At 49.9% G+C, this 22,169-nt stretch overlaps 10 protein-coding genes across 10 annotated transcripts; 6 read left to right on the top strand and 4 right to left on the bottom strand.

Annotated features, from left to right (window-relative positions):
• Positions 1-846: 846 nt before the first annotated feature.
• LTR84_009068 (uncharacterized protein) lies at positions 847-2,711 on the top strand (the record flags this gene model as incomplete). The annotated part of the gene is made up of 8 exons (XM_064852610.1): positions 847-1,028; positions 1,085-1,346; positions 1,395-1,488; positions 1,542-1,667; positions 1,727-1,869; positions 1,925-2,039; positions 2,093-2,276; positions 2,333-2,711. The coding sequence occupies 8 exons, from the start codon at positions 847-849 to the stop codon at positions 2,709-2,711; spliced, it is 1,485 nt and encodes a 494-aa protein (XP_064701317.1).
• Positions 2,712-3,280: 569 nt separating this feature from the next.
• On the top strand, positions 3,281-5,323 carry LTR84_009067 (uncharacterized protein; the record flags this gene model as incomplete). The annotated part of the gene is made up of 1 exon (XM_064852609.1): positions 3,281-5,323. One exon carries the CDS (start codon positions 3,281-3,283, stop codon positions 5,321-5,323), a length of 2,043 nt encoding a protein of 680 aa, XP_064701316.1.
• Positions 5,324-6,128: 805 nt separating this feature from the next.
• On the bottom strand, positions 6,129-7,159 carry RDT1 (Elsinochrome reductase 1; the record flags this gene model as incomplete). Its single annotated transcript, XM_064852608.1, has 2 exons — positions 6,129-6,865; positions 7,063-7,159. 2 exons carry the CDS (start codon positions 7,157-7,159, stop codon positions 6,129-6,131), a joined length of 834 nt encoding a protein of 277 aa, XP_064701315.1.
• Positions 7,160-8,910: 1,751 nt separating this feature from the next.
• LTR84_009065 (uncharacterized protein) lies at positions 8,911-10,968 on the bottom strand (the record flags this gene model as incomplete). Its single annotated transcript, XM_064852607.1, has 4 exons — positions 8,911-10,248; positions 10,295-10,561; positions 10,615-10,695; positions 10,750-10,968. The coding sequence occupies 4 exons, from the start codon at positions 10,966-10,968 to the stop codon at positions 8,911-8,913; spliced, it is 1,905 nt and encodes a 634-aa protein (XP_064701314.1).
• A 706-nt stretch (positions 10,969-11,674) lies between these two features.
• On the top strand, positions 11,675-12,451 carry LTR84_009064 (uncharacterized protein; the record flags this gene model as incomplete). The annotated part of the gene is made up of 1 exon (XM_064852606.1): positions 11,675-12,451. The coding sequence occupies one exon, from the start codon at positions 11,675-11,677 to the stop codon at positions 12,449-12,451; it is 777 nt and encodes a 258-aa protein (XP_064701313.1).
• A 101-nt stretch (positions 12,452-12,552) lies between these two features.
• LTR84_009063 (uncharacterized protein) lies at positions 12,553-13,031 on the bottom strand (the record flags this gene model as incomplete). The annotated part of the gene is made up of 3 exons (XM_064852605.1): positions 12,553-12,708; positions 12,768-12,878; positions 12,966-13,031. 3 exons carry the CDS (start codon positions 13,029-13,031, stop codon positions 12,553-12,555), a joined length of 333 nt encoding a protein of 110 aa, XP_064701312.1.
• Positions 13,032-13,655: 624 nt separating this feature from the next.
• On the top strand, positions 13,656-14,507 carry LTR84_009062 (uncharacterized protein; the record flags this gene model as incomplete). The annotated part of the gene is made up of 1 exon (XM_064852604.1): positions 13,656-14,507. The coding sequence occupies one exon, from the start codon at positions 13,656-13,658 to the stop codon at positions 14,505-14,507; it is 852 nt and encodes a 283-aa protein (XP_064701311.1).
• Positions 14,508-14,673: 166 nt separating this feature from the next.
• LTR84_009061 (uncharacterized protein) lies at positions 14,674-16,347 on the bottom strand (the record flags this gene model as incomplete). The annotated part of the gene is made up of 1 exon (XM_064852603.1): positions 14,674-16,347. The coding sequence occupies one exon, from the start codon at positions 16,345-16,347 to the stop codon at positions 14,674-14,676; it is 1,674 nt and encodes a 557-aa protein (XP_064701310.1).
• A 752-nt stretch (positions 16,348-17,099) lies between these two features.
• LTR84_009060 (uncharacterized protein) lies at positions 17,100-19,049 on the top strand (the record flags this gene model as incomplete). Its single annotated transcript, XM_064852602.1, has 2 exons — positions 17,100-18,125; positions 18,204-19,049. The coding sequence occupies 2 exons, from the start codon at positions 17,100-17,102 to the stop codon at positions 19,047-19,049; spliced, it is 1,872 nt and encodes a 623-aa protein (XP_064701309.1).
• A 1,538-nt stretch (positions 19,050-20,587) lies between these two features.
• Positions 20,588-21,597, top strand: LTR84_009059 (uncharacterized protein; the record flags this gene model as incomplete). Its single annotated transcript, XM_064852601.1, has 2 exons — positions 20,588-21,176; positions 21,242-21,597. The coding sequence occupies 2 exons, from the start codon at positions 20,588-20,590 to the stop codon at positions 21,595-21,597; spliced, it is 945 nt and encodes a 314-aa protein (XP_064701308.1).
• Between the last annotated feature and the right edge of the window lie 572 nt (positions 21,598-22,169).

Here is a 22,169-nt window from a genome sequence, read left to right as displayed (position 1 = left end):
ATATCTGTCTTGGAAACACCTACCATTTTAGTCATCTCAGCTAATGCAATCTCAACCTCCCGACTGAACAGAGGTCAAGGTAGCGTGAGCAATACCCATACTACCATACCCATGTACTCCCGAGTCTTCAGAGCTTGGTGACACCCAAAAAGAAGATAAGAACATCTGAATAGATCTCAAGGATGGGTCAGCTATTTGGAGAGGCTGCAGGCTTATCTTGAGGCCCATATCTAAACAACCATATCATTTCGCATGCTGGTAGGTAGTCCTCCAGTAATATAGCTTCCAAATCCATTCCCATTCCGGGCCGGCGGATTTGCTAAGACAACTGTCCATGATAAAGTTTCGTATACCCCAGACTATCTGTGGGGTAAACACCAATCCATTGCAGCGTCTGCGCGGCTTGTATGAAAGGGGCAAAGTGTGATCAACGTCGCCTGACAGAACAGGCCAGATCCGAGATAGTACAGGCGGTCTGCGTGTTTTCAATTATGATCTCTACTACAACTGGGCTTAAAGCGAGAGGCCTCGTTTGGAGCCGCTCACAGATAAGACCGGCCCGGCTTTCAGCGCGGAATGTACGGCGTCAGATCGGTCTACTGAAGATAGACTAGCATGAAAGCCCTTCAGAACGGTGGTTTTTGTTCGGATTAGTTCATCTTCGTTATCGTTAAATACGCTTCTAACATACGAGACTACCGAGTACATGATTTTCTAGAGATATAACGACTGGTGCGCCGTCCAGAATGTCAGCTTGTAAGTTTAATCTCCACCCCCTCGTCCTATCTTCGATGAACAGACGTTCCCTTTAAAATTAACATTCTTCAAGAAGTCCCATCAAGTACAATGGCGGCTGCTCCAAACGATATAACTAAAGACACTATCAAGCTTGGTCAAGTCGAGACCAACACCGAATCTGTGCTCGTCCAGTGGGGTCAAGTCGTGGAGATTGACAATGCCTACTTGCAAGCGTCGTGGACAACAAGATTCTGGCGCGGCGCCTTGTTCCAGATGATATTGTTCGGCTGGTATGTGTTGACTTCTCAAGCTGGGCACTTGGACTCTAAGGCTGACACTGATATAGCCTATCCTTTGTAGGCCCTGCGATGTCAGACGCCATTTCGAATCTTGGTGGTGGTGGCCTCTCCACACCATTTTTGGCCAATCTAGCAACCTCACTGAACTATGCAGCCGGATTCGCCACAACTATGGTTGGAGGGCCTGTGGTCAACAAGCTTGGGATCAAATTGTGTTGTATTCTCGCTGCACTTGCGATGCCTCTTGCTGGTAGTGGTTATTATGTCAATGCGAGGTTCGGCGTTGACTGGTATCTCCTCTTCTCCAGAGTCAGGACCACCTCTGTCGATGAAAATCACAGTACTGACCTTAGGTAGGCTGTGGGAGGAGTTTTCAGTGGTCTTCTATACGTGTCGGAAAGTACTGCCATGCTGTCATATCCACATCCAAATGATAGAGGTTTATACCTAGGTATGTCTCCAATGGCTGTTTCTAGTGGAAGCAATATAATGTGTGCTGGTCAGGCATTTGGTCAGCCATGCGAAACAGCGGTAGTGTTATTGGTGGTGCGATCAATTTTTCCAACAACAGTGGCAGCCCCAAAGCTGGAGGCGTTACCTGGTCCACGTACCTCATTTTTATTGCTTTTGGTAAGCATCAAGCCATTTGAGATGCACAAAAGGAGTCTTCTAGCTGAAAAATATCACAGAGTCTACTGGAATAATCTATGCTTTGATGCTCTCGAAGACTAGTAAGGTTCGACGTCCTGACGGCAGCGGCGTCGCGATGGCTCAAGATATCTCGTGGGGTCAAGAATTCAAAGCTCTCTTGAAACACATGAAGCTCAAGAAGGTCGGTAATATTTCGCGCAATCTGTGGCCAAATTGCTAACATCCTCCCCTTCTAGACATGGCTCATGTTTGTTCCTGCGTTCTACTCCTTTTTCTACGGTGGCACCAATGGAACTTATCTCTCTCTGCACTTCAGTGTCCGTGCACGCGCACTATCGTCTCTGTTGAGTCGTGAGCATAACATTCACCTGCCCGAGCTGCAGATTCACTCTGATTGTTGCTAGCAACCATCACGATTCCCATGGTCATTGCATTTGGCAAGCTCTTGGACACGAAACGCTGGCCTCAACGGAAGCGTGCATGGTTGAGCTTCTTGTGCTGGATCATCCCTCAAGCTGGCTGTTTTATCTGGATTGGGATCGAATATAGCAAGTTCGGAACCAAAAAAGCGGCACTCGACTACGAATTGTAAGCTTAACACGAAACCTCAAAGGAAAACACATGACTGACTGCCCTTGCAATAGCGAGAGAAACAGATGGGCAGAAGCCTACATCCCATATCTCCTTACCTTCGGCACCGGGTACGTCTGCCAGTTGTCAATCTACTGGATCCTAGGTACATTCTCGACAGATGTGAAGTCTGCGGCACGTACTGGTGGACTCTTCCGCGCTTTCGAAACCCTAGGCCAGACCGTCTCGTATGCGATTACCTCAAACAAAAAGACCGATCCCAGGCGTGCCTTTTATGTCAACTGTGGTATCATGGCTCTCACCATTCCCTGTATGATTGGACTCATCGGTCTCGTTCCAGAAGCTCCAGCCGATTATGACATTGATGTTGAAGGTCCAGTGCCTCGTGAAGTAGTGCCAAAAGCAGCAGAAGAAAACAGACACGCTGTTTGATGGCGCAAGGCTTGCAAGCAGCAACAGATACACCCAAATTTAAGTAGTCGGTAGTAGCCAGTAGTCAGTGTGAACATGAATGTGAATTTGTATGTGATCAGATTCCGTGGAAATTGAGGGAAACCGCTAGTCTCTTAGAGTCCGTAATTACTCGAGAAGTAGAAGTCCCGCCTGAATTGAATAGAACCCCATCGTGGATGAAGATCAGATGTGAATTTGGGTTGTACTTGAGTATCTCGGAAAACCTGCCTTACCACTGAGCCCAGTCTTGGCACTTTGTCCTTGCCCCACCTTTTTTCTCCAAGTTGATGGACTTCAATTTGGAGCATGCGATTTCTTGAGGCATTCCATACGAGACATTTTTGAGACGCAGGATTTCATTCGCTCGACAAGAACCTTTCGAACTGCTGAGCATCTCAAAGTCCGAATATCGGTTCCATACACGGCAGACATCGGAGACGCTACTTTGGTTCATTATTCCGCTCAGACACGCTTCATGCGCGCAGCATTGGGGCGTCTTCCCCGCAGGCAACAGCGTCAAAAGCCGCTGAACAGCAGCCTTGACTGAGATGAGTGACTCGTCAGACGATGACCAACCTTTCAACCTGCGGGACTACGCGGACGATGGTACCGATGAAGAACGACCCAATAAACGTCGCAGGACCATGAAGACCCTCCGAACTCGTGGCACAGCATTTGTCAAATCGACGGGACAGGAAGATGAACAAGACGAGGAGGAAGATGATGAAGATGTCGACGATGAAATACCAACCATGGGGTTGGGTATGGGATCAGGCATGGCCTTCAACCCCGCCTCAGGGTTGGATGGCTTCCGCAACTCCTTCAACATAGGCGAATACAATGAGGAAGAGGCTGAAAGCCCTGTGGCACGACCAGACATGTCCCCTCAACAGCAGCCCGAAAAGGCCAGTGGTACTGGACCATCAGCATTTGGCGCAGGGGGGAAAATTCAGAAGAACTCTTTCGCTGCGCGCATGATGGCCAAAATGGGTTACACATCTGGTCAAGGTCTGGGGAAATCTGGACAAGGTATTACTGCTCCGATCCAGGCTAAAGTTCTATCCAGTCGAGCGGGTTTGGGCCAGGGAGGCGGTTCAGCGGACCCTCCGCGACGAAAGACCGACCGAAGAGAAGGACAACCGTCGTCCAAGGTTACAACGCCGGGGGCGAGCACCCCGAGAATCAAGGCACCTCCCAAAGCCAAATATGCGATCAATGCGATTGAGTCGCGGGGCCTGCACGTACCAGAGGCCATGAAACAACTCATCGTGGATGCGACTGGCGCGGAGACCAAGACGATCACATCCTTGTCAGGCTTCTCAACTCCGACGCGGGAAACTTCGCCTGCCCCAGCGGCACTCGAAGCTGCCAAAGCCACCGCGCGCATCAAACTCCAATTGCAAGCATTCGCCGACGCGTGGGATGCGACGAAAGAGCAAGAAATACACCTGGACGCGGAAGATACCCAATTAGGTGCATCTCTGGCGCTGCATGATGAGGAGATCCAACGATATAATGACTTGATCTCGGCATTCGAGAAAGTCACAGTCGACGACTCAATGGAATCTCGAGACTGGGATTCTTCCATAGCTCGGCTGCAGACCATCCAAGCCAACTACTCGAATTACATCCAAGATCTATCCCTCTCAGAATTGACCGTTTCCTGCCTTGAGACGACTTTCCGTCGGGAGATGACCGAGTGGGATCCGCTCGGTGAGCCGAACCATCTCGTCACATCCTTGCTCTCAATCTCGGAGCTCCTCGAGATACCCAAGTCTACGGCTTCAAAGCCTCGTAAACGAACCACCCCCTTCGAGACCTTGCTACTATTACACTGGTACCCACGAATCCGGACCGCCCTGTCCAAGGAGTGGGACCTCTACGACCCGGACGCGGCCTGCTCGCTCATCACAGCATGGACGCCCCTCTTATCCCCATGGCTGCTCTACAAGATTGTCCATGAAACCATTCTCCCCCGGCTCATCGAGGCCGTGAAGCGTTTCCCCAAACAAATCGAATCGACGACGCTCTCATCACGAAACAGTCGCTCCAAGAAGACCGCACCGGCAATGCACACCTGGCTGTTCGACTGGTGGACGCTGCTATCATCGCCAGACCTCGAATTAGAGCGGTTCGCGGAGCTCAAATCGCTGGTCAAGGGAAAAGTCGGCAGCGACAGCTGGACGGCATGGAAGCCACTGCTGGGAGGGTCACGACACGCCAACAAACTTAACTCCAGCAGCCGATATGCCAACTCTTACTCATCCGCGGCCTTCAAATCGCCCACATCGGCATCCACATCCCAACGTGGGGCTGCAAGCGGCGTCGACGTCGAGGAAATGTCGTTCCGCATGTTCGTCGAGGAATGGTGCATCGAGAACGACCTGGTGCTGGTGTCGAGCCACCGGTCGGACGCGGCAGGGAGGCTGTTGTTCCGGCTGCAGGACGCGGGGCAGCGGAGTCACGGTCGTGGCGTGCAAGTGTTTTTGCAGGATGACACTGTGTTTGTGCTGGATGACGCGGCGGACAAGGGCAGCGTGCCGTATGGGCTGGATGAGAGGCTGGTGGCGTTGGTGAGAGGTGCTGCTTGAGGTGAGGGAAGGAAGGGAGAGAGATCTAGCCGTGGTGATGGTGGGTACTATACAGTGTGTTAGAATGGAAGGCGTGTTCTGCCAGGAATAAAAATTCAGTTAATTAACACAATTACTTCGTGATGGACATCTAAGGGTTCGGTGCTGAAAAGAGTAGCCCAAGGTATAGAGCTACCCAATGGCCACTGTTGTGGTGATCAGCCAAGTACATATACACCTTGTGCCTGTCAATCAACACAGCGATTGTAGTAGGCATGGATGGAACTGTAGATATCAGACAGCACGAGAAGGTGGACTTCGAGACCTCCCTTCACATGAACCTGCATGAACAAGAGTTTGGTCAAGTACAGGTAGATAGGTGTCTACAAGAGAAGAGGCGGCGGAATACACGTAGAAGGGGTGAGTAGGTGAAGAATGTATTGTTTCGCTCCAAGTAATGCAACACAAACGATGACATTCCACGACGCTCGCTCGCTTTTTATCTTTCCCGCAACCAGAAAACAGACTTTACTGTAATAGAATTCCCCATTCCGGTCCAGTCCAGTCCAGTCCTGCGGCGGCGGCTGTGCTCGCACACCACCTCGACACTTTGTATCCAATCCTCATCACCAAAAAAAAGTACTTGAAATATATAGCCCGGCTCTATCATAGATTTCGCGATACCACTGTTCCGTTCATTGCGACTGGTCTCAAATTTGCAGAACAGTCTCATCGTGATGTGAATTATCTCCAATCCTGGTCGATTGCCATGCTCCGAAGAACATAGCACGCGAAAGGAATTTAATGAGGCGAGAAAACAATGCATTTACATGCAAGCAGCGCCATCGATGCCGATGACCTTGCCATTGACCCACTCGCCATCTTGAGAGGCCAAGAAGGCAGTGACACGGGCAACATCAATTGGCATGCCAACACGGTTCATGGGAGACCAGGTGGCGGCATATTCATCGACCTGCTCGTCGTTCAAGTTGGCACCATTGGGAATGTACTCTTTGCAGACAGCGTGGTACATGTCGGTCTTGATACCACCGGGGGCAACAGCGTTGACGGTGATCTTCTTGTCTCCGCAGTCGATAGCCATGCAGCGGACAAAGGTCTCGATGGCACCCTTGCTGCCGGAGTAAACCGTGTGTTTTGGAACACCCTTGGCTTGACCGGTGATGGAGCCCATCAGGATGATACGGCCACCCACTTCGAGGTTCTTGTATGCTTCTCTTGCGACAAAGAATTGTCCTCGGGTATTGATGTTGAAGACACGGTCGAACTCCTCTGGTTCGACATCCTTCAAGTGACCGAAGGAGACGACACCGGAGTTTGAGACGACAATATCGATCTTTCCAAAGTGCTTCTTGGCCTGGGCGAAGAGGTTGATGATCTGGTCAACATCGCTAACGTTGCCCTGGACAGCAATGGAGTCACGTCCGAGGGCCTTGATCTCAGCAACGAGCTCGTCGGCGGCTTTTGAGGAGTTGGCATAGTTGACAACGACATCGGCACCACGACGAGCAAGTTCGAGGGCGGTCTCACGACCCATTCCTCGTCCTGTAAGGAGAACATGGTCAGCCGACTGCAGAGGATCAAGCCCGGGTGCCGAGAAATGGTGTTTCCATTTTTCGGTCGAGGCGGTGAAGGTGAAGGTGGGGTGTGCGGGCGTTCAGGGGAGATGGCAGGACGATATTGAGGGTTTCCAGGAAGGCGTTCTCCAGGAAAATGAAATGATTGTACTGGGGAAAACATACCTGAACCAGTCACGATGGCGACCTTGCCAGTGAGGAGATAGCTGGGAGTGGCCTCAGCAGGGGCGCTTGCCAGTCTGGTGGAGTTTCTCTTTGACATGATTGCGGTTGATTTAATGGAGGGTTTATGGGAGGGAGAGATGAGATCTAATCAAACAACCGATGAAATGGAAGTGAAGCGGAAGAGAAAGTGAGACTCGACCAAAAAAAGCTGACAGATAGATGGAGGGAGGAAAAAAGATGTGCAGCAGGAGAGAATGTTTTTGTGTACGGAGGGGAAAGTTGAATATGGTGAGGACACAATTTATGGATTTCTATTATGAGAACTTATCAGCCGCAGGCTAGTGGATGGTGGACGAGTGGCAGTCTCTCCTGGAGGTGATCGGCCCCGCATTGGCGCACCTTTCTCAACTGGAAAGGGTCCAAATTCATTACTCCGAGTCCGTACGATGTCTACGAAGGACGGAGTCTGGGTTCTTAGACTACTCGGGTCCAGGAGTCAAGACATGGCATGGCATGGCAGGCCTAGAGGGGAGAGTCACCCACGGCTCAGGAGGCACCAGGCCCGAGTTGAGTTGACGTGAGACTGGAGGAAAGGGCGACTGGCAGTGGCCGTGTGCGAGACGGAAGGTGGCCTGGGGATTACGAGGTAGGTACTCATATCGGCAGGCAGGTGCCCTGAAGTTCAAGCTGGTACTCATAAACATCTGCAGGGTGTTGGGGAAAGAGCGATGGACGAATACTGACCACTAGCGGCCACTAAGTCCCTCGCAGCCAGTTAGTGTCTCGTTAACTGATAATCTAGGCATTGATGATAGGCTGCCAAGTGTGGTTTCCTCTTCACCGCCCACAACCCCACCCCTCTATCGAGCACGCCTACAGCCCCTCCCCTCAAAGTTCGAGTGGCTGACTGCACTACGGACTCCTTCGCGGACTGCTTAATTTTTTTTTTGAAGGCCGCCAGCATGTCTCTATCAACAGCCAGTCTAGCACATTGCATATAAGCTAGCGAGTCCTCTTGTAGGAGGTTGTGACCTTTCGGACTTATCTTCGAGTGGCTCGGGGCATTAACATCAACAATGTCCATCTGGTTAGGTGTAATAACAAAACCCTAGCCCCTCATACTATCACCAAACCTTTTCACATTTTAGGTAAAGTCAGGGGTAAGGCTCGTGCGGTGGCCTCGTGGCGATTCCGAGAATGGGCGGGTGTGTTCGTGCTCCCTCATCGCGTGCCGTCCCATTTACGGCCTCCGATCTGCTCCCATTAACAATGGTGGGGGTTTGAGCCTTGATAAACAATAATTATGTACGGTCACATGTTATTATTCATAGCACCAACATCCGTTGTAGGCCTTCAACGTGATTGATACACACTTCATCGAGACCAGCAACACACTAGCTGGAGCTGGAGCATTCCAGGCAGTGCAGTGAGATTGGTCCTGACTTGACCATGTCCTTTTTAGGCAGTCGATCTTGGGAACACAAAGCAAGACCTCGCGCTTTCGGTCTTTCTTATAAATAACTTCGCACGAAACACTTTTCTTCTGAACCCTGAGACTCCAATGTCGTACATCGGATACCCACAACTGCAGTGACGAGTGGCGTTTACCAAGACACTTGAAGGACAACAACTATTTCAATGGGGTCCGAAATGGTCGCACTCCATTTTTCCCACGTCCGGCGCTAGTTTAGTTTCGCTCAGCCTCGATTGGTATGACCGGATCATGTCTCAACTTCATTCTACAGTTCGCCACCATCGAGACAGAGGTGGACGACATTAATCATATTAGCAGCAACGACCTTGTATACTGACTTCCCTTTATCGTATCTATAGAGTACCATACTCAGTTCAACTCAAAGCCAACAACCTCGCGTCTTCCACAGAGACCCGGATCATTCTTTTGAGTTCTGCCTTCCAGTCATTCTCACGCCATTTGTCCCACTGTCCAAAGTCGGCATCAGCTTCCAGATTTAACGTGTCATATCCTTCTTTGATGACCTTCTGAATCGCCGTTGGTGATTGATGCGTCTTCTTCCCATGCTGCGCTTTCAAAAGTTCATGATAGTGCGACGACACACTGATCAACGCTTTGACTGACTGGTTCAAAGCGTCTGAAGGCGAGCCCATGTCACAATAAGCCTGCTTGAACTTATCTAGCGTATCATTCGCCTCGATCAATTTATAGAAGAGATCATCATAACTGGCAGGATCGGGGAGAAACCCATCTCCTTTAGACAGACAGAAAGCCGCCAGATTGGTCAAGGTCGCACAGAGACCCTCGCGAATACCACGCAGGTACTTCAGATCTGGAGCGTATTGTGTCAGGAATTTCATGAGTGACAGAAGCGACCCCCAGATATACGACCAGTGGTGCTGCAGACGAATCTTGGACCGCTCCAAGTACGTGACGACCCGTAAGATAATACTCAGTGCCAGACTGTAGAGCTGAACATCGAGTCTTTTTCGAAGATTATGACTGAGGGCATCCGTGCAAATGTCAAGGATGGCAGTCGCCGGTACCCTTGCCGCAGTGATTAGTGGGAGATAAGGAGGTCGTTGACGGCACAGTCGAACACCCATCTTATTCTCGGACGAAGAAATCCTCTTGGATAATAAAGGGTCTTCAATGATGATGCGCAGTGATAAAAGACTGAGAATGGCGTACGTGGCTTGGCGCTCACCCCTGTGGGCATGATGCGAGATATACGAGGTTGATGAAAGAAAATTGGAAAATGGTGTCACACAATGACCTTCGCCATGCGCATTCAAGAGATTGGCTGCAAATAATTTGTTGGCTTGGGTGAAAGAATAGAGGGAGAGGATGGCCGAAGCATCGCGTCTTGGCAAAGAAGCGAACAGTGTCTTTGCCTCTTCTTCGGTTGGGGGCGGTGGCTTGTTTGCATCGGTTGAAAGACTGCGAAGTCCAACCATTACCAGGGTGGAATTGATGTTCCAAGGAGGTGGTTGATCATCTTGTACGTCGATATACTGATCGCGGATATGTACCGAAACCGAGGCGAATTGCTGGACCAGAATTCGGATGGTCTCCTCGTTGACGAAATCCTCTAGTCGATTCTGATAAACGTTTTGGGATTCGAATTTGTGATAGCTTGAAAGAACCCCGACGACAACAAAAGCCTTGAGGCAGTCGCCATCATCATGATTATCATGGATGTCATGAACATACTATGTCTGAATTAGCTTGAAAGTTGGGGGACGCCATTACACTTACTTTCATGAGAGCAGAGAAAAGATCCTTGTGCATAAAGTAAGATACAAGGCTGGTATGAAATCCACCAGCAACCAACGATAAGACAGTATCAAGTGCTTTGGTTCTGAAGGATTGTTTGGCAGACTGACGAATGATGCCCTCCAAGCCATGGACCAGGTCGGACATGAGCTTATCGACGGCATCCAGGCCGGCCAGAACTTGAATCACATCAGTGTTGGGATTCGGATACTTTTTGTTGAAGACGGCACAGAGAAAGGCAGTCAAGTTCTGTGTTTGTCAGTTGAGTGGTGAGTGACAAGCTCGACGGGGACAGAATCCACCTCCAATGCATTTTCATTCCTGGGAGATATTCCCGAGCCAGCTTCTGCAATTGCACGTTTGAAGAAGACCTGCATCTGTGTCTGTTGGGTAGTTAGTGGAATCATGCCGAATTTGTGTGGTGGACTTGATCGTACATGCATGTGAAGTAGATCAAAGGGGGTCATTGGTTCGAGGATATCATAGAGTCTCTGCTTATCAGGCTTGAGCAGAAAGAACTCGCTCCAGAAGCCTTCGGATGGAATGACATCTTCAGTGTCTTCATTCGCGAGGACATTGAATAAATGGAGGTATAATTGAACAATCTTTGGCTCGAATGAATCTGGCCGCAATTGTTGAGTCAAAGGGGAGTCCATCAGGGATCAAAAAAGGATGGATGGCTGGCTGGGACAAGACTAGGCGCAATCATTCTAGATTTATTGATACCAGGATAGTCGTAAACAAGATGACAGGCTCGCTGAGTATATTTGGTCTCGTGACTTTGGTTGTGTCAAGGCTGAAGGCAGGCATCGAGAGCACTGTAGTTAAGAGTGCGGCGTGCTTGTCCAGCTGAGAAAACGGACCGGATCATTCAGTGCGAGTCCTCTTGGCGCCCGAACCATTGGGGGAGGCTGCATCACGGTCTTGAGGTACTGGTGATACCAATACAAGAACTGTGGTTGCTCATTCATCTCAACGCCACACTCACATTAGGTGCCTTTGTAGGTAGCTGAGCAGTACGAATACCCGCTGTTTGCCGTCAAGATCAGCGATCAGCAAAAGGCCATCATTGTTGATGCAGCGGTAAACTGCTAGAAATTCCCGTGGACGTTGCCTTCCACTTCGAAATGGCAGATTGAAATTGCCTCCTTCCGATTGGAGGATCTCATTCCGAGCCGAGTTCGGCTGACAAAGAGGAAGGAGCAAGACTCACTCGGACTTGCGCTTGCCTTTCTATCACTTTTACCATCACCGTTATTCCCTGCGACGACACCACCATCATACTACGACGACGTTACCACCTCCACCTCCTCTATCATTACTATACCACCATCCCATGATATAGTAGAATCCTCGGCCGCAATGTCATCCACACACCTCATCCCCATAACGACGTCATCCGCCACCTTCTTCAGAGCACTTGCAATTGCCTCAACCACGAGGTCATGTTCCCACGTCTTCAGGACCTTTTCGTCCACTAGATGTTCTCTACAATCCTCCAAAAGAGAGTTATATACAGCACCTTCCTACCAACCACACACTCTACCCGCCGACTTCCCACTACCACCACGCAACTCCAGTGTGCCCAACACTTCCATCGCAGGTACTCCGAAACGAACTCATGATGCGAACCCTGTGCAGTCGAAGCCGCAACAAGGCGACGCGAGAGAAACAGCCAGCATCATCGTGCCCGAGTTTGAGGCGCAGAAGTCCAAACCGGTGGAAGCACCCACCACATCTGCTGTCAAGGAGGTAGACCCAGGGACGGAGGCCAAGCCCAGCAAACCCCGAAGAAGCAAACTGCGGGCTCGCAAAGCAGCAATGTCTATTAGCGCGGATGCAGTAATCCATCTCAAAGAATTACTCGATCAACCCAACCCAAAGATGATCCGGGTAGGAGTGAAGAATCGAGGTTGTTCGGGACTCGCCTATCACTTGGAATATGTTGAGAAAGCGGGCGCTTTCGATGAAGTGGTAGAACAAGGAGGAGTCAAGGTCCTGATAGACAGCAAGGCATTATTCAGCATTATTGGGAGCGAGATGGACTGGATGGAGGATAAACTAAGTGCCAGATTTGTTTTCAGAAACCCCAACATCACTGAACAGTGTGGATGTGGCGAATCCTTCAGCGTCTCATAGAAGCCCTTGGACAGAAGAAGAGTGTTCTCTGTGGGTACGATGGTATCCTTTGAAAGATTGGTGACTCTATTCAGAAAGAATACCTACAAGATCAACATAATCTAATAAACACCTTTTTCATAGTCGATGACCCTCACATCGTCAAACCGCTCACCGTTCTTCTTGACGAAAGCCTGATGAGACGGATCATCATTGACATAATAATCACGATCTTGTGCAGAAGCGAATTCAACCACAAACCCGTGCGTGAACCCGCCCTAGATGTACATCGCGGTCAATCAACCATTCAATAAGATCTCTGAATGAGGCTACATACCTGCGCCCCTTCAGGACTATTATCAATCCCTCCCGACGAGGTGACGATATAAGGCTGTTGAGACGTGGGATGGATACACGTATCTTTGAGTCCTAACATGTCATCGCAGAACTGGTGGTTCGATGTGTCATTGGGGGAAAACTCAATACTGCAGAGGACAAGGATAGGATACGTGCTGGGATATATATATATACATACTGCTTTCTTCTCATCGTCGCTCAAAGAGGCTTTCAGCTTGAAGAGAACGACGTGGACTATCGCCATGGTTCGGTTGTTGTCTCAGGAAGATGAAATGGATGCCGGGATGCAATCCTCGATCTAACTAGAAGGCAGATGGCAGATTTCTTGACATCACATCACAACCTTGATGCTCGTAAGTTACCGTCGTGACTGTCTGAGTGAGTCTCAAATTGTGGACTCTCCTAGGCCATCTTAGCCAATTACTCAGGATATCATCAATCTTTAAACATGAGGCTCACAAGCTGGAATTCCCATTGGCAATGCGGGGTACTGGTTTAGATAAAGGGTGCCTCTTCTCCCTTGTACGCGTTCGAATTATTCACGGCGAGATAGGTACCCCTCACTCCTCCCGATATTTCAGAAAACATCTGTAAAACACTCTACCACAGTTTCTCTCTTCATTTCATATTGGGGAAAGCCCAAGTGCTCAATGATCATTGATTTTATATCTTACTTCCCAAAGAGACTGCTCGTCCCACCACCACAGACATATATAAGAGAATCCAGATCCGAAGGCCCGACTCGAGAATTCCGCTTCCCCGAGTCCTGAGCACAGCATATGGTTGCCCAGAGAATATAAAGAACGCCTCTCAGTAGAAACCCACACAGACCGTCACATCATATCCTAGCCCCCGACGAAACCCAACCATGGCGACACACTCCCACGACGGGGGGCCGTCCCACGCCTCGCATTCCCACGACGGGCCCAACGGCGGCCACGGCCACTCGCACGAGATCCTCACAGGGCCCGGCTCCTACCTCCACCGCGAAATGCCCATCGTGTCCGGCCGAGACTTCAACGACCGGGCGTTCACGATCGGGATTGGCGGGCCCGTCGGCTCGGGAAAGACAGCTTTGATGCTCGAGCTGTGCCTGGCGCTGCGCAAGGAATACAACATCGCGGCCGTGACCAACGACATCTTTACACGCGAGGACGCCGAGTTCTTGACCAAGCACGGCGCCTTGACGCCAGAGCGTATCGTCGCAATCGAAACAGGTGGTTGTCCGCACGCTGCCGTGCGCGAGGACATCAGTGCCAACTTGTTGGCGCTGCAGGGACTGCACGCGAAGTTTCAGACAGACCTGCTGCTCATTGAGAGTGGAGGGGACAATCTCGCGGCGAACTACAGTCGCGAACTCGCGGATTTCATCATCTATGTGATTGATGTGGCTGGCGGCGACAAGGTGCCGAGGAAAGGTGGTCCGGGGATCACGGGGAGTGACTTGCTCGTCATCAATAAGTGTGATCTGGCGGATGCGGTGGGCGCGGATGTCGATTTGATGGAGCGAGAGGCGAATAAGATGCGTGAGGGAGGCCCGGTGGTCAGAGGGGTGGTCAAACATGGCGTTGGTGTGAATCAGACGGTTGACATGATCATCTCGGCGTGGAAGAGCACCGATGGCTATATCGTGTCGAGGCAGAAATGGTCCAAAGGCGTGCCCAGGGGCAGTGGTGAGCAGCCGAAAATCAATCGCTATACGCCTGTGCCCCATACTTGAGAGGTCTGTTGCTATCTCTGTAACCACCGGGACAAGAACACAGGAGCAACAAGACAAAAGCTGGTTGGATTCCGTGGTAGTATGGTCATCTTGTTGGAAAGGTGGAGTTCGACCAATCTCTCACACCAATATTTGACTGACTTCACACCTCTATAGCACATGTTGCTTAAGCTCCCCTCCTTGCAAATCTCTCCAGTGCAGGCCCAAAGTCGGCCTTCTCCCTGATCAACTTCTGATTCTCCCTCTCCGATCGCTCCTTCTTCATCTCCTCCAGACGCATCTTCTTCTCGTCAATAATGTTCTTCCCACCCTTCTTCCTCATGTACCGCCTGAGAGCACTATTCTTGCCTCGAGCCCGGTTCTTTTCTTTCTCCTTCAACTTGGCCAGTGGATCCACAGCAGGGGCGTCCAGATCTTTCTCCCGAGCCCGTTGCTCTGCACTGCGCATGTCCAGTGTACCAATGAAGTTGGGATCCAGTGCAATCGTCTCTGGTTGGAGTTTCGTGAGCAATGACTTGACTTCGCCTTCTTGTCGTTGTTTCCTGGTTTCGTAAGGGTTGACTTCAAGGGCATCGTAGTTGGGCTCCCCAGCACCGGGAACGATGATACTACTGAATCCTTGAGCATGGGAGATGCCCAGGATATCATCAAACGGACAGAATTGGACGCGTTCAACCCGACGTCCATCATCACCCCAATTTAGATAGGGCGATTGGACCTTTGTGGGGTCCTGAGCGGTAGACGTGGTGAAAAGATCTTTCCACAGTGTAACGCCAGTCCCACTACCAATAGCTGCGAGACCCCGATCAGAAATATCAATCGAAGACGCAGGTTGTCGGGTGGTGTACGAGTGGACCTCTTTCAACGCCCGGATATCCCAGAGTTTCAGTCGCAAGTCTTGCCCACCACACAACATATAATGTCCGGACCGGTCGATTGCAATGGACCGCACGGGTCCAGCGTTGGATTGAATTTTGACCAGAGGGGTAGTCGAATTCGGCGACCACAAGGATACTGTACCATTCTGGTGTCCAACATGAAGGATGGCGTTGTAAGGGTTTTGAGCCAGCGAAGTGGGAGAGCCTTTTCTGGTCGAGTATTCCGATACAATTTGGCCTGTTGAGGTGTCTGTATACCTCAGAAACCCACTGGTCTCAATACCCGCGAGGAGGAAATGGTAGGGGAGGAATTCTAGATGGGTGGTTTCGACGTATTTCCTGAGACAGTGGATTTCAACTCCAGCGTGGTCGTAAATATATGTATACTTCTTTTGCGCCACAGCGAAGTACTGATCGTTGTGTAACCATTTGGCATCTCTTACTGTTTCATTCAGGTGTAGCTCGCATCCCGGTTTACCGTCCCGCCATTCACAAGTAGCAACATGACCCTTCCTCCCGACGAGCAAGAGGCTCCGACCGTTTCTGGTGTAGTCGGTGACATAGGGACCCAGATCGAGCTTGAACTCGATGGATTTATTGGCCTGTTGCGACCCAACGGCTTCCAGGATCTCGTCTTGTCTGACTTTGTATGTCCTTTCAAGTGCGGTTTCCGGCTGCAAGAAACCCTCCTCATTCTCGTAGAGGATTTCTGCATCTTTGGCATGCAGAACAGCGGTTCGATATTTATTCTCGATACGTTTCAAGTTCGCTCGCAGTTTCTTGTCTTTTACCTCGTTGACGCGAACCGGGCGACCTCGTCCATACTTTTTCCGGGCCTCTGCAACATTTTTCTGTTCCTCTTTCTGTTCTTTGGTCAAGGTGGTGGTTGGAGTGCGTTTGGCAGGAGGTGACAGATTTTTAATGGTGAGTTGGCCATCACCATTCTCAACCAGACTCTCCATTTCTGACAAAGCCCTTGGTAAGAAAAGTACTTGGTCAGGGAAATGGCCCAACAAAGCCCGAGTCGAAGATGTACAAATCGGCTGCAGTGGGCGCTATGCTGAACAATTTTTTGGATTTGGAGATTTCTGAGGCCGAATTTCTGCCCGCTGACGAGGCAGGAATTGGCACGTGATCGGCGCAGTTGCCTTTAACGGTACAGCCGTCCCTCCTTACGAGTTACGAGTCGCTTCAGAACAGATAGCGCCAGAAGGGATGGAGACGAAAAAGCTCCGCCAACATTGTGATCACAGGCACCGTAGACGATCCTTCGTGGCGGAAGACCTTGTATACCTAAGCTTTTAACCAGGTTCTCTGTTTCTCGATTGCGATGGGTAGACGTACGCGGCATTCTGATACGAAGTAGGAAATTCCCCTCAGCTCATGTTCGAACTAGAGACATGATGAGATTAGGCTATAGGCGGCCGTACGATCAGCCCGCTGCTTCAGGACTAAGCCAACTCCTTTGAGCTTAGAACGCCTTCTTTTGTGGGAAGTTCAAGCTTCTGCTAACTCATCGATCATTCTGACTACTTCCGTATATGATTGGTGCTGTGTCTCTGGGTTAAGATATAAGAATAGGAGAGGCTCTGCATGGTCTGTCCATGCAAAGCCAAGAGTCTCTCACATCCGTAGCCAAGAGTCTCTTCCCTCCGTACCTAGGTAGCCAAGAGTCCCTCTAAAGAATCTCCACCCGACTGCACTAACTACTCGTATGGCCCAGCCAAGACTTCTCTTCATTGAACAAGATCCGCGCAGATCCATCCGAGAGAAGGAGCTGCAGCTGTCGGCAGCTCGTTCTCATGCCGCAAGGTTAACTCATCGTCGAAGAAGCCTGAGAAATCTGGCGCTGCCCTCGGAACCGGAACTCCAGTGGCGTCCCTATTTTAACTCAATAGGTCTACTCACAAACAATGACGCCACCTATAAGGGGTGTGGAGATGCCGAAGAAGCCATGGCGATCCACTCCCAGATTTCCAGTCCATACAGCGTTACACCTCGCACAAAGCAGGCTACTCGTTATAGGTCAGACACACAGGATTCTGGGGTCAGCACTGAGGTTCCAGGATTCCAGGAACTCCTGCCACCAGACAAAAGTGTACAACGGCACACTTTGAAGGAGGTAAAAGCAGCTCCTGGTGGTTGTGCTCTACCAGTGATGGACCATACTTACTTGAGCCCTAACACCTTGATACAGCATGGCAATTCGGACCCTTTTTCAGCATCTCCGATTAGGATTACTCCTCGGTATCACTCCCTGATCTCTACCTGGCAGAGCGTCTTCACCCAGACTATAATTCCTTCGGGAAGCCAGAAAACCGCAACGACCCTCATGGCATGGGAAAACGAAGGTATTGAAATGATTAAATGCGCCGAACAATTACATTTCATCCTTGCTTGGACATCGTTATTGCAATCATTCACAATGCCAGCATCGCAACTGAAAGAGCAGCTGAGAATGCAATCCCTAGCACATAGTACTGCTGGTATAGCCTCCCTGCGGAAAAACCTGCCGACAATGGCAAAGCTTCGGACACTTCGTGCTGTGTTCCACCTCATGGGAGCCGACTTATACAGTGGTTATTTACCCGCCGCTGTATCACATTTCCATGCCCTAGTTGATATTGTTATGTCGATAGGTGGTTTTAACCACCTGCCATGGGAAACACAAAGATATATCGTTATCAGCGATTTGACCATTTCCGCCGCCATCAAGGATACGAAACCCGTTTTTGGCGTTGTGAGTGACCATTTAAGCTGTCTCGGCATTTGTATGACGATACTATAAAGTCATCTACTAATAATTTTAATGTGGCAGGATGAATGGGACCCCGGGCCAGCGGCCACTGTCATGTCTCCACTTGAGTTGGACACCCTTGCTATTGACTTATCAAAACAGCAATCTCTCCATAAAGACCTTTCACCCCGTCTTGTCACCATCTTTGATGCCCATCGAGAACTTCTCGCTGTGCACCGAATAGCGGCGAATATAACTGACCCTTCACGATTGACAAATATCCTCTCCTGGGCACAAATGCGCCAGTATGCACTAAAGATTCGTGCGAGTAACATGAAGATTACTCTGGACGACCTTTCCAATTCTCCCAGTATTTCTATCGAAAAGGCTCTCTTTGTAGCAGTTGACTACTTCTCCCAAATCCTGTGGACCCAACTCTATCCGCAGAGAACAATCCTTGCGCCGTTCCGCCATTCGGATGATGCATTCGAGATTTTCAAAAGTGTTACCGAGCTCGAATCATCATGTCTAACTCTCTGGATTTTGTTTATCGCAGCAATTGTCGAAATTATCTCGAATCGGAGTGGCCACAAAAGCAGCTTTTTCGCCGGAGCACTTAAAATCACCACGGCCAACTTAGGATTGCAATCTCTCGTACAGGTGCGGCAGTCACTGTTCAAATGCTTATATCAGGAAAGAACATTTGATCCCTGTCTACACACGCTCATGGACGCTGCGCAAGATGTAGACAAGCCAATAGCCGTCCAGTTCATTCAGCTTGGACTGTTTGAATCAAAGGCGCCAAAGGACCCTAGTTCAGCCCAAGACTTTGAGCAGATGCTGACCTTCTCGTTCGGAACAAATCAAGAACGAGCCTTAATCACGTTCCCACGGACAGAGACCCGAAGAGACGGCGGTCAAAGATGATGTGCATACAGTCTGCTGATTCAACCACGGATTCCGTCGTAGAGGCCAACGCGACGCGATAAGATCTTGAATCTTATTGTTAAGTCCATCTCGCCCTAACTCTACCACCAACTTTTTCGCGGATGGGAGGGTTCTCAAGCACCTTCTCCCCCCCTTTTGGTGAGATTAAAAGTACGCTTTGGTTACTATCCATGAGAGCTGCTTATAAACCTTGAGACGGAGCGAGCGTGCGAAAGCTAGTGTCAAAAATTCCAAAACCTCGCCGGCGACTTGCTCCACAATGGGATCCGCCCGCTCGATGACGACGATTTATTCTACGATAGATCGTTACTCCAGTGAGTAAGATAAATTAAATTAAGGCAGCCTCCCTATAGTCTTATTGAGCAACGAAGGCACAAGGACTACGAGGATCCTGCGGCCTACGTGAGTCGTCATTATGGCCAGGATTCGCAATTACATTCGCATCCTGTGACGGCGCCAAATAGTGACTAGAAGACACGGGACCTCCGGCTAAATCAAGTTTCATGGCATCGTTTGAGTCCTAGAAGTCGATGGCCGGTGTAGTATAAGAGCGCTGGAAGGTTCGGGTGGGTGTTTGTGATCTGCTTGGAAGTGATAAGTTCGCCAAGGGTGTCTGGGGAGGACTTGTGATGGGATCACTGCAACCAACAGCTCGTTCCAAATGGCCAAAGAAGCTTAAATACACATCTCGTCGAATGAAGGACGGTATTAGTTTACCCTGGCGCGACAGATTGGGGCACTTCATGTTCTCCAGGTAGATTCCATCTGATGGAACCATAGCAATTTATTATCAGCTTTTCACCGCCACCTCGATCTCACGTCCTCAATCCTTTTCATTCTGGCCCTAACCATTTTCACTTCTAATGAGCCACCAACACTTCACAAAATCATCAAAAGCTATCTGCAATTCTTCAAAGTGTACTCGAGTTTCAGCCTCATCCAGTTCGGCAATACGGATCTCGGCAGGTGTCCCATGTGCCGGATACGAATCGAGGGGGCGCTCTTCTGGCCGACAAAACCGTTGGTTAAGCGCCTTGATCTGCTTAGTGGCTTGCCACCCACCCACAAAGCCTTGGTTTCTCCATTGTCATTCGTCTATTCTGTGCCGCTTCTCAGTCCCAAATATAGTATTCTCTGTTTCAACTGGCGATGCCTCGATTTGGTAGATGAACGCTAATGTAGTCAAATGCCCAGGTCCGTTCACCTCTGGGGTTGTGGCCGACTCTCATTGGTGAAAGGCCACTATTACGTGCATGCTTGAATGTGGTCTGACAGCGAGCGGTCCTATGATTCCCAAGCAGCGGCTAGAATGGAGAAGGCGAGTTGCATTTCAAGGTAAGAGTGATTGTGGGAGACCTATATTGAGACTTTTCAACATGGTTGAGTGGAGATTTCCCCAGCAAACACCACCAGAATGACCAGACCAGACCAGGTAAAATGCTTCAACCACCCATTCAACCCGTCTTTGAAAGGTTGGCAAGCTCTCTACACACGAAGGCCACAACCAGACGGCCCAGATGGCTCGAATAACTTCTCGACATAGTCCCTTTGCTGCAGCTGTGTGCTGCATATTGAGCCTGTTCTCTATCATTCGTGCTCAATTAATCGGCTGCGAAGCTGTTGGATGTCCACAAAGCGATGGCACGACTTCATCATGTCCCATTGGCAATTTTACAGCTCAAGCGATCGGAACCGCCAACTTTACCAGTGCCATCTCTTCCGATCCTCTGACCTGGACCGTCGCCTTCAAATCAGAAATCTCGCTCACAAACACATCGGCTGACGTTTTGGAGAGGAGTTATTACCTTGGATCTCCAGCATCGCTTGATCTTGCCACCATTGATGTCAAAGGATGTGCTCTGATCTTCAAGGATGTTGTCAATCGACGTGAATTCTCTCCGACGGAAGCTGGCACTTGCCCTTCCCTTCTGGGTGCTTCATGTGTTTCCGACTTAATGTCACAAGCCAACAAAACGCTCTTGGAAATACTGGACACCGAAGACCCAACTTTCATCTGCTCAAAGTTGGCCGTCCAACTTCGCGATAACGCTCCATCCAGTTGCAGCCTCACCGATGACAATTTATGGGGTGCCATCTCAGTACAAGGTAAGAATATTACAGCTCATCTTTGGTCGAAGGGTAACGATCAGCTAACCTCGATCGCAATCTAGACATCACAGGTCCATCCCTGCTTGGCCCCATTGCGGTTGATGCCACATGCAATCCAACCTCACGTGATGGATATCACCTCATATCTATCGACTCACAGCAAAGCACCACTCTGCCTATCTCTGCTTCGGTGAATGCATTTGCGTGGGGAGTAACTCCAGTCGTGTCGGTTTTCTACTCATCAACTTTGCCCTCCACATTCGAAGCGCCTGAGATCAGTCTGAGCTGTCTGAAACCGGTTGCACAAGACTCGATTGTCGTCGTACCGCTCGAGAGTACAGCGACCAATCTCATATCTATACCATGGACATTGACTGCGATTGCTACATCACTCATATTTGCTCTCATTTCCACATGAAATAGCTTATGATGATCAGCTTGTGGGAGTGCTCAGGTTCACAGTCCCCGGCTACCCTCACCGAGGATCAACCCTTCATAGGGGACGTCACTCAACGGTCCTATGTATCGCAAACCACTACTAGCACCAACAATTGAGTGCTTCGGACGTATAATTCATGTCGCGGCACCTCATCAAGTACAGCGTGGTCTTTTGTGACCAATCTGCAGATATGGATTCTCACGGAGCCATCGGCATTCAATCCGAGGTTCTATCAAGATAACCACACATTGCAGTGAGTTCCGTTTAGATGTCTATGGTTGTAAGACCACGATGAAGAGGTCGCGGATGAAATGCTTTGGAGCTTGGAGGGTGTGCTTGATGTTTCCACATCTCGCTTCGGACACCTCACGTCCTCGGTCGTCTATATTCGACTTGCACGCGCAGCTGTCGACACACCGAGTTAGAGGACATGACACTATAGTCCCATAATATTCATCCAATATAATCGGATACATAACTCAGTATATAAATCAATAGTAAGTAATGCTGATTCTACCTGGCCTCTCCTGACCTCTCTACGTCGGAGTATT

This window comes from Exophiala bonariae (genome assembly GCF_035927105.1).
Source record: "Exophiala bonariae strain CCFEE 5792 chromosome Unknown scaffold_35, whole genome shotgun sequence".
In the NCBI taxonomy this organism is placed as follows: Eukaryota; Fungi; Ascomycota; class Eurotiomycetes; order Chaetothyriales; family Herpotrichiellaceae; genus Exophiala; species Exophiala bonariae.
This window is presented reverse-complemented; position numbering and strand designations above follow the sequence as displayed.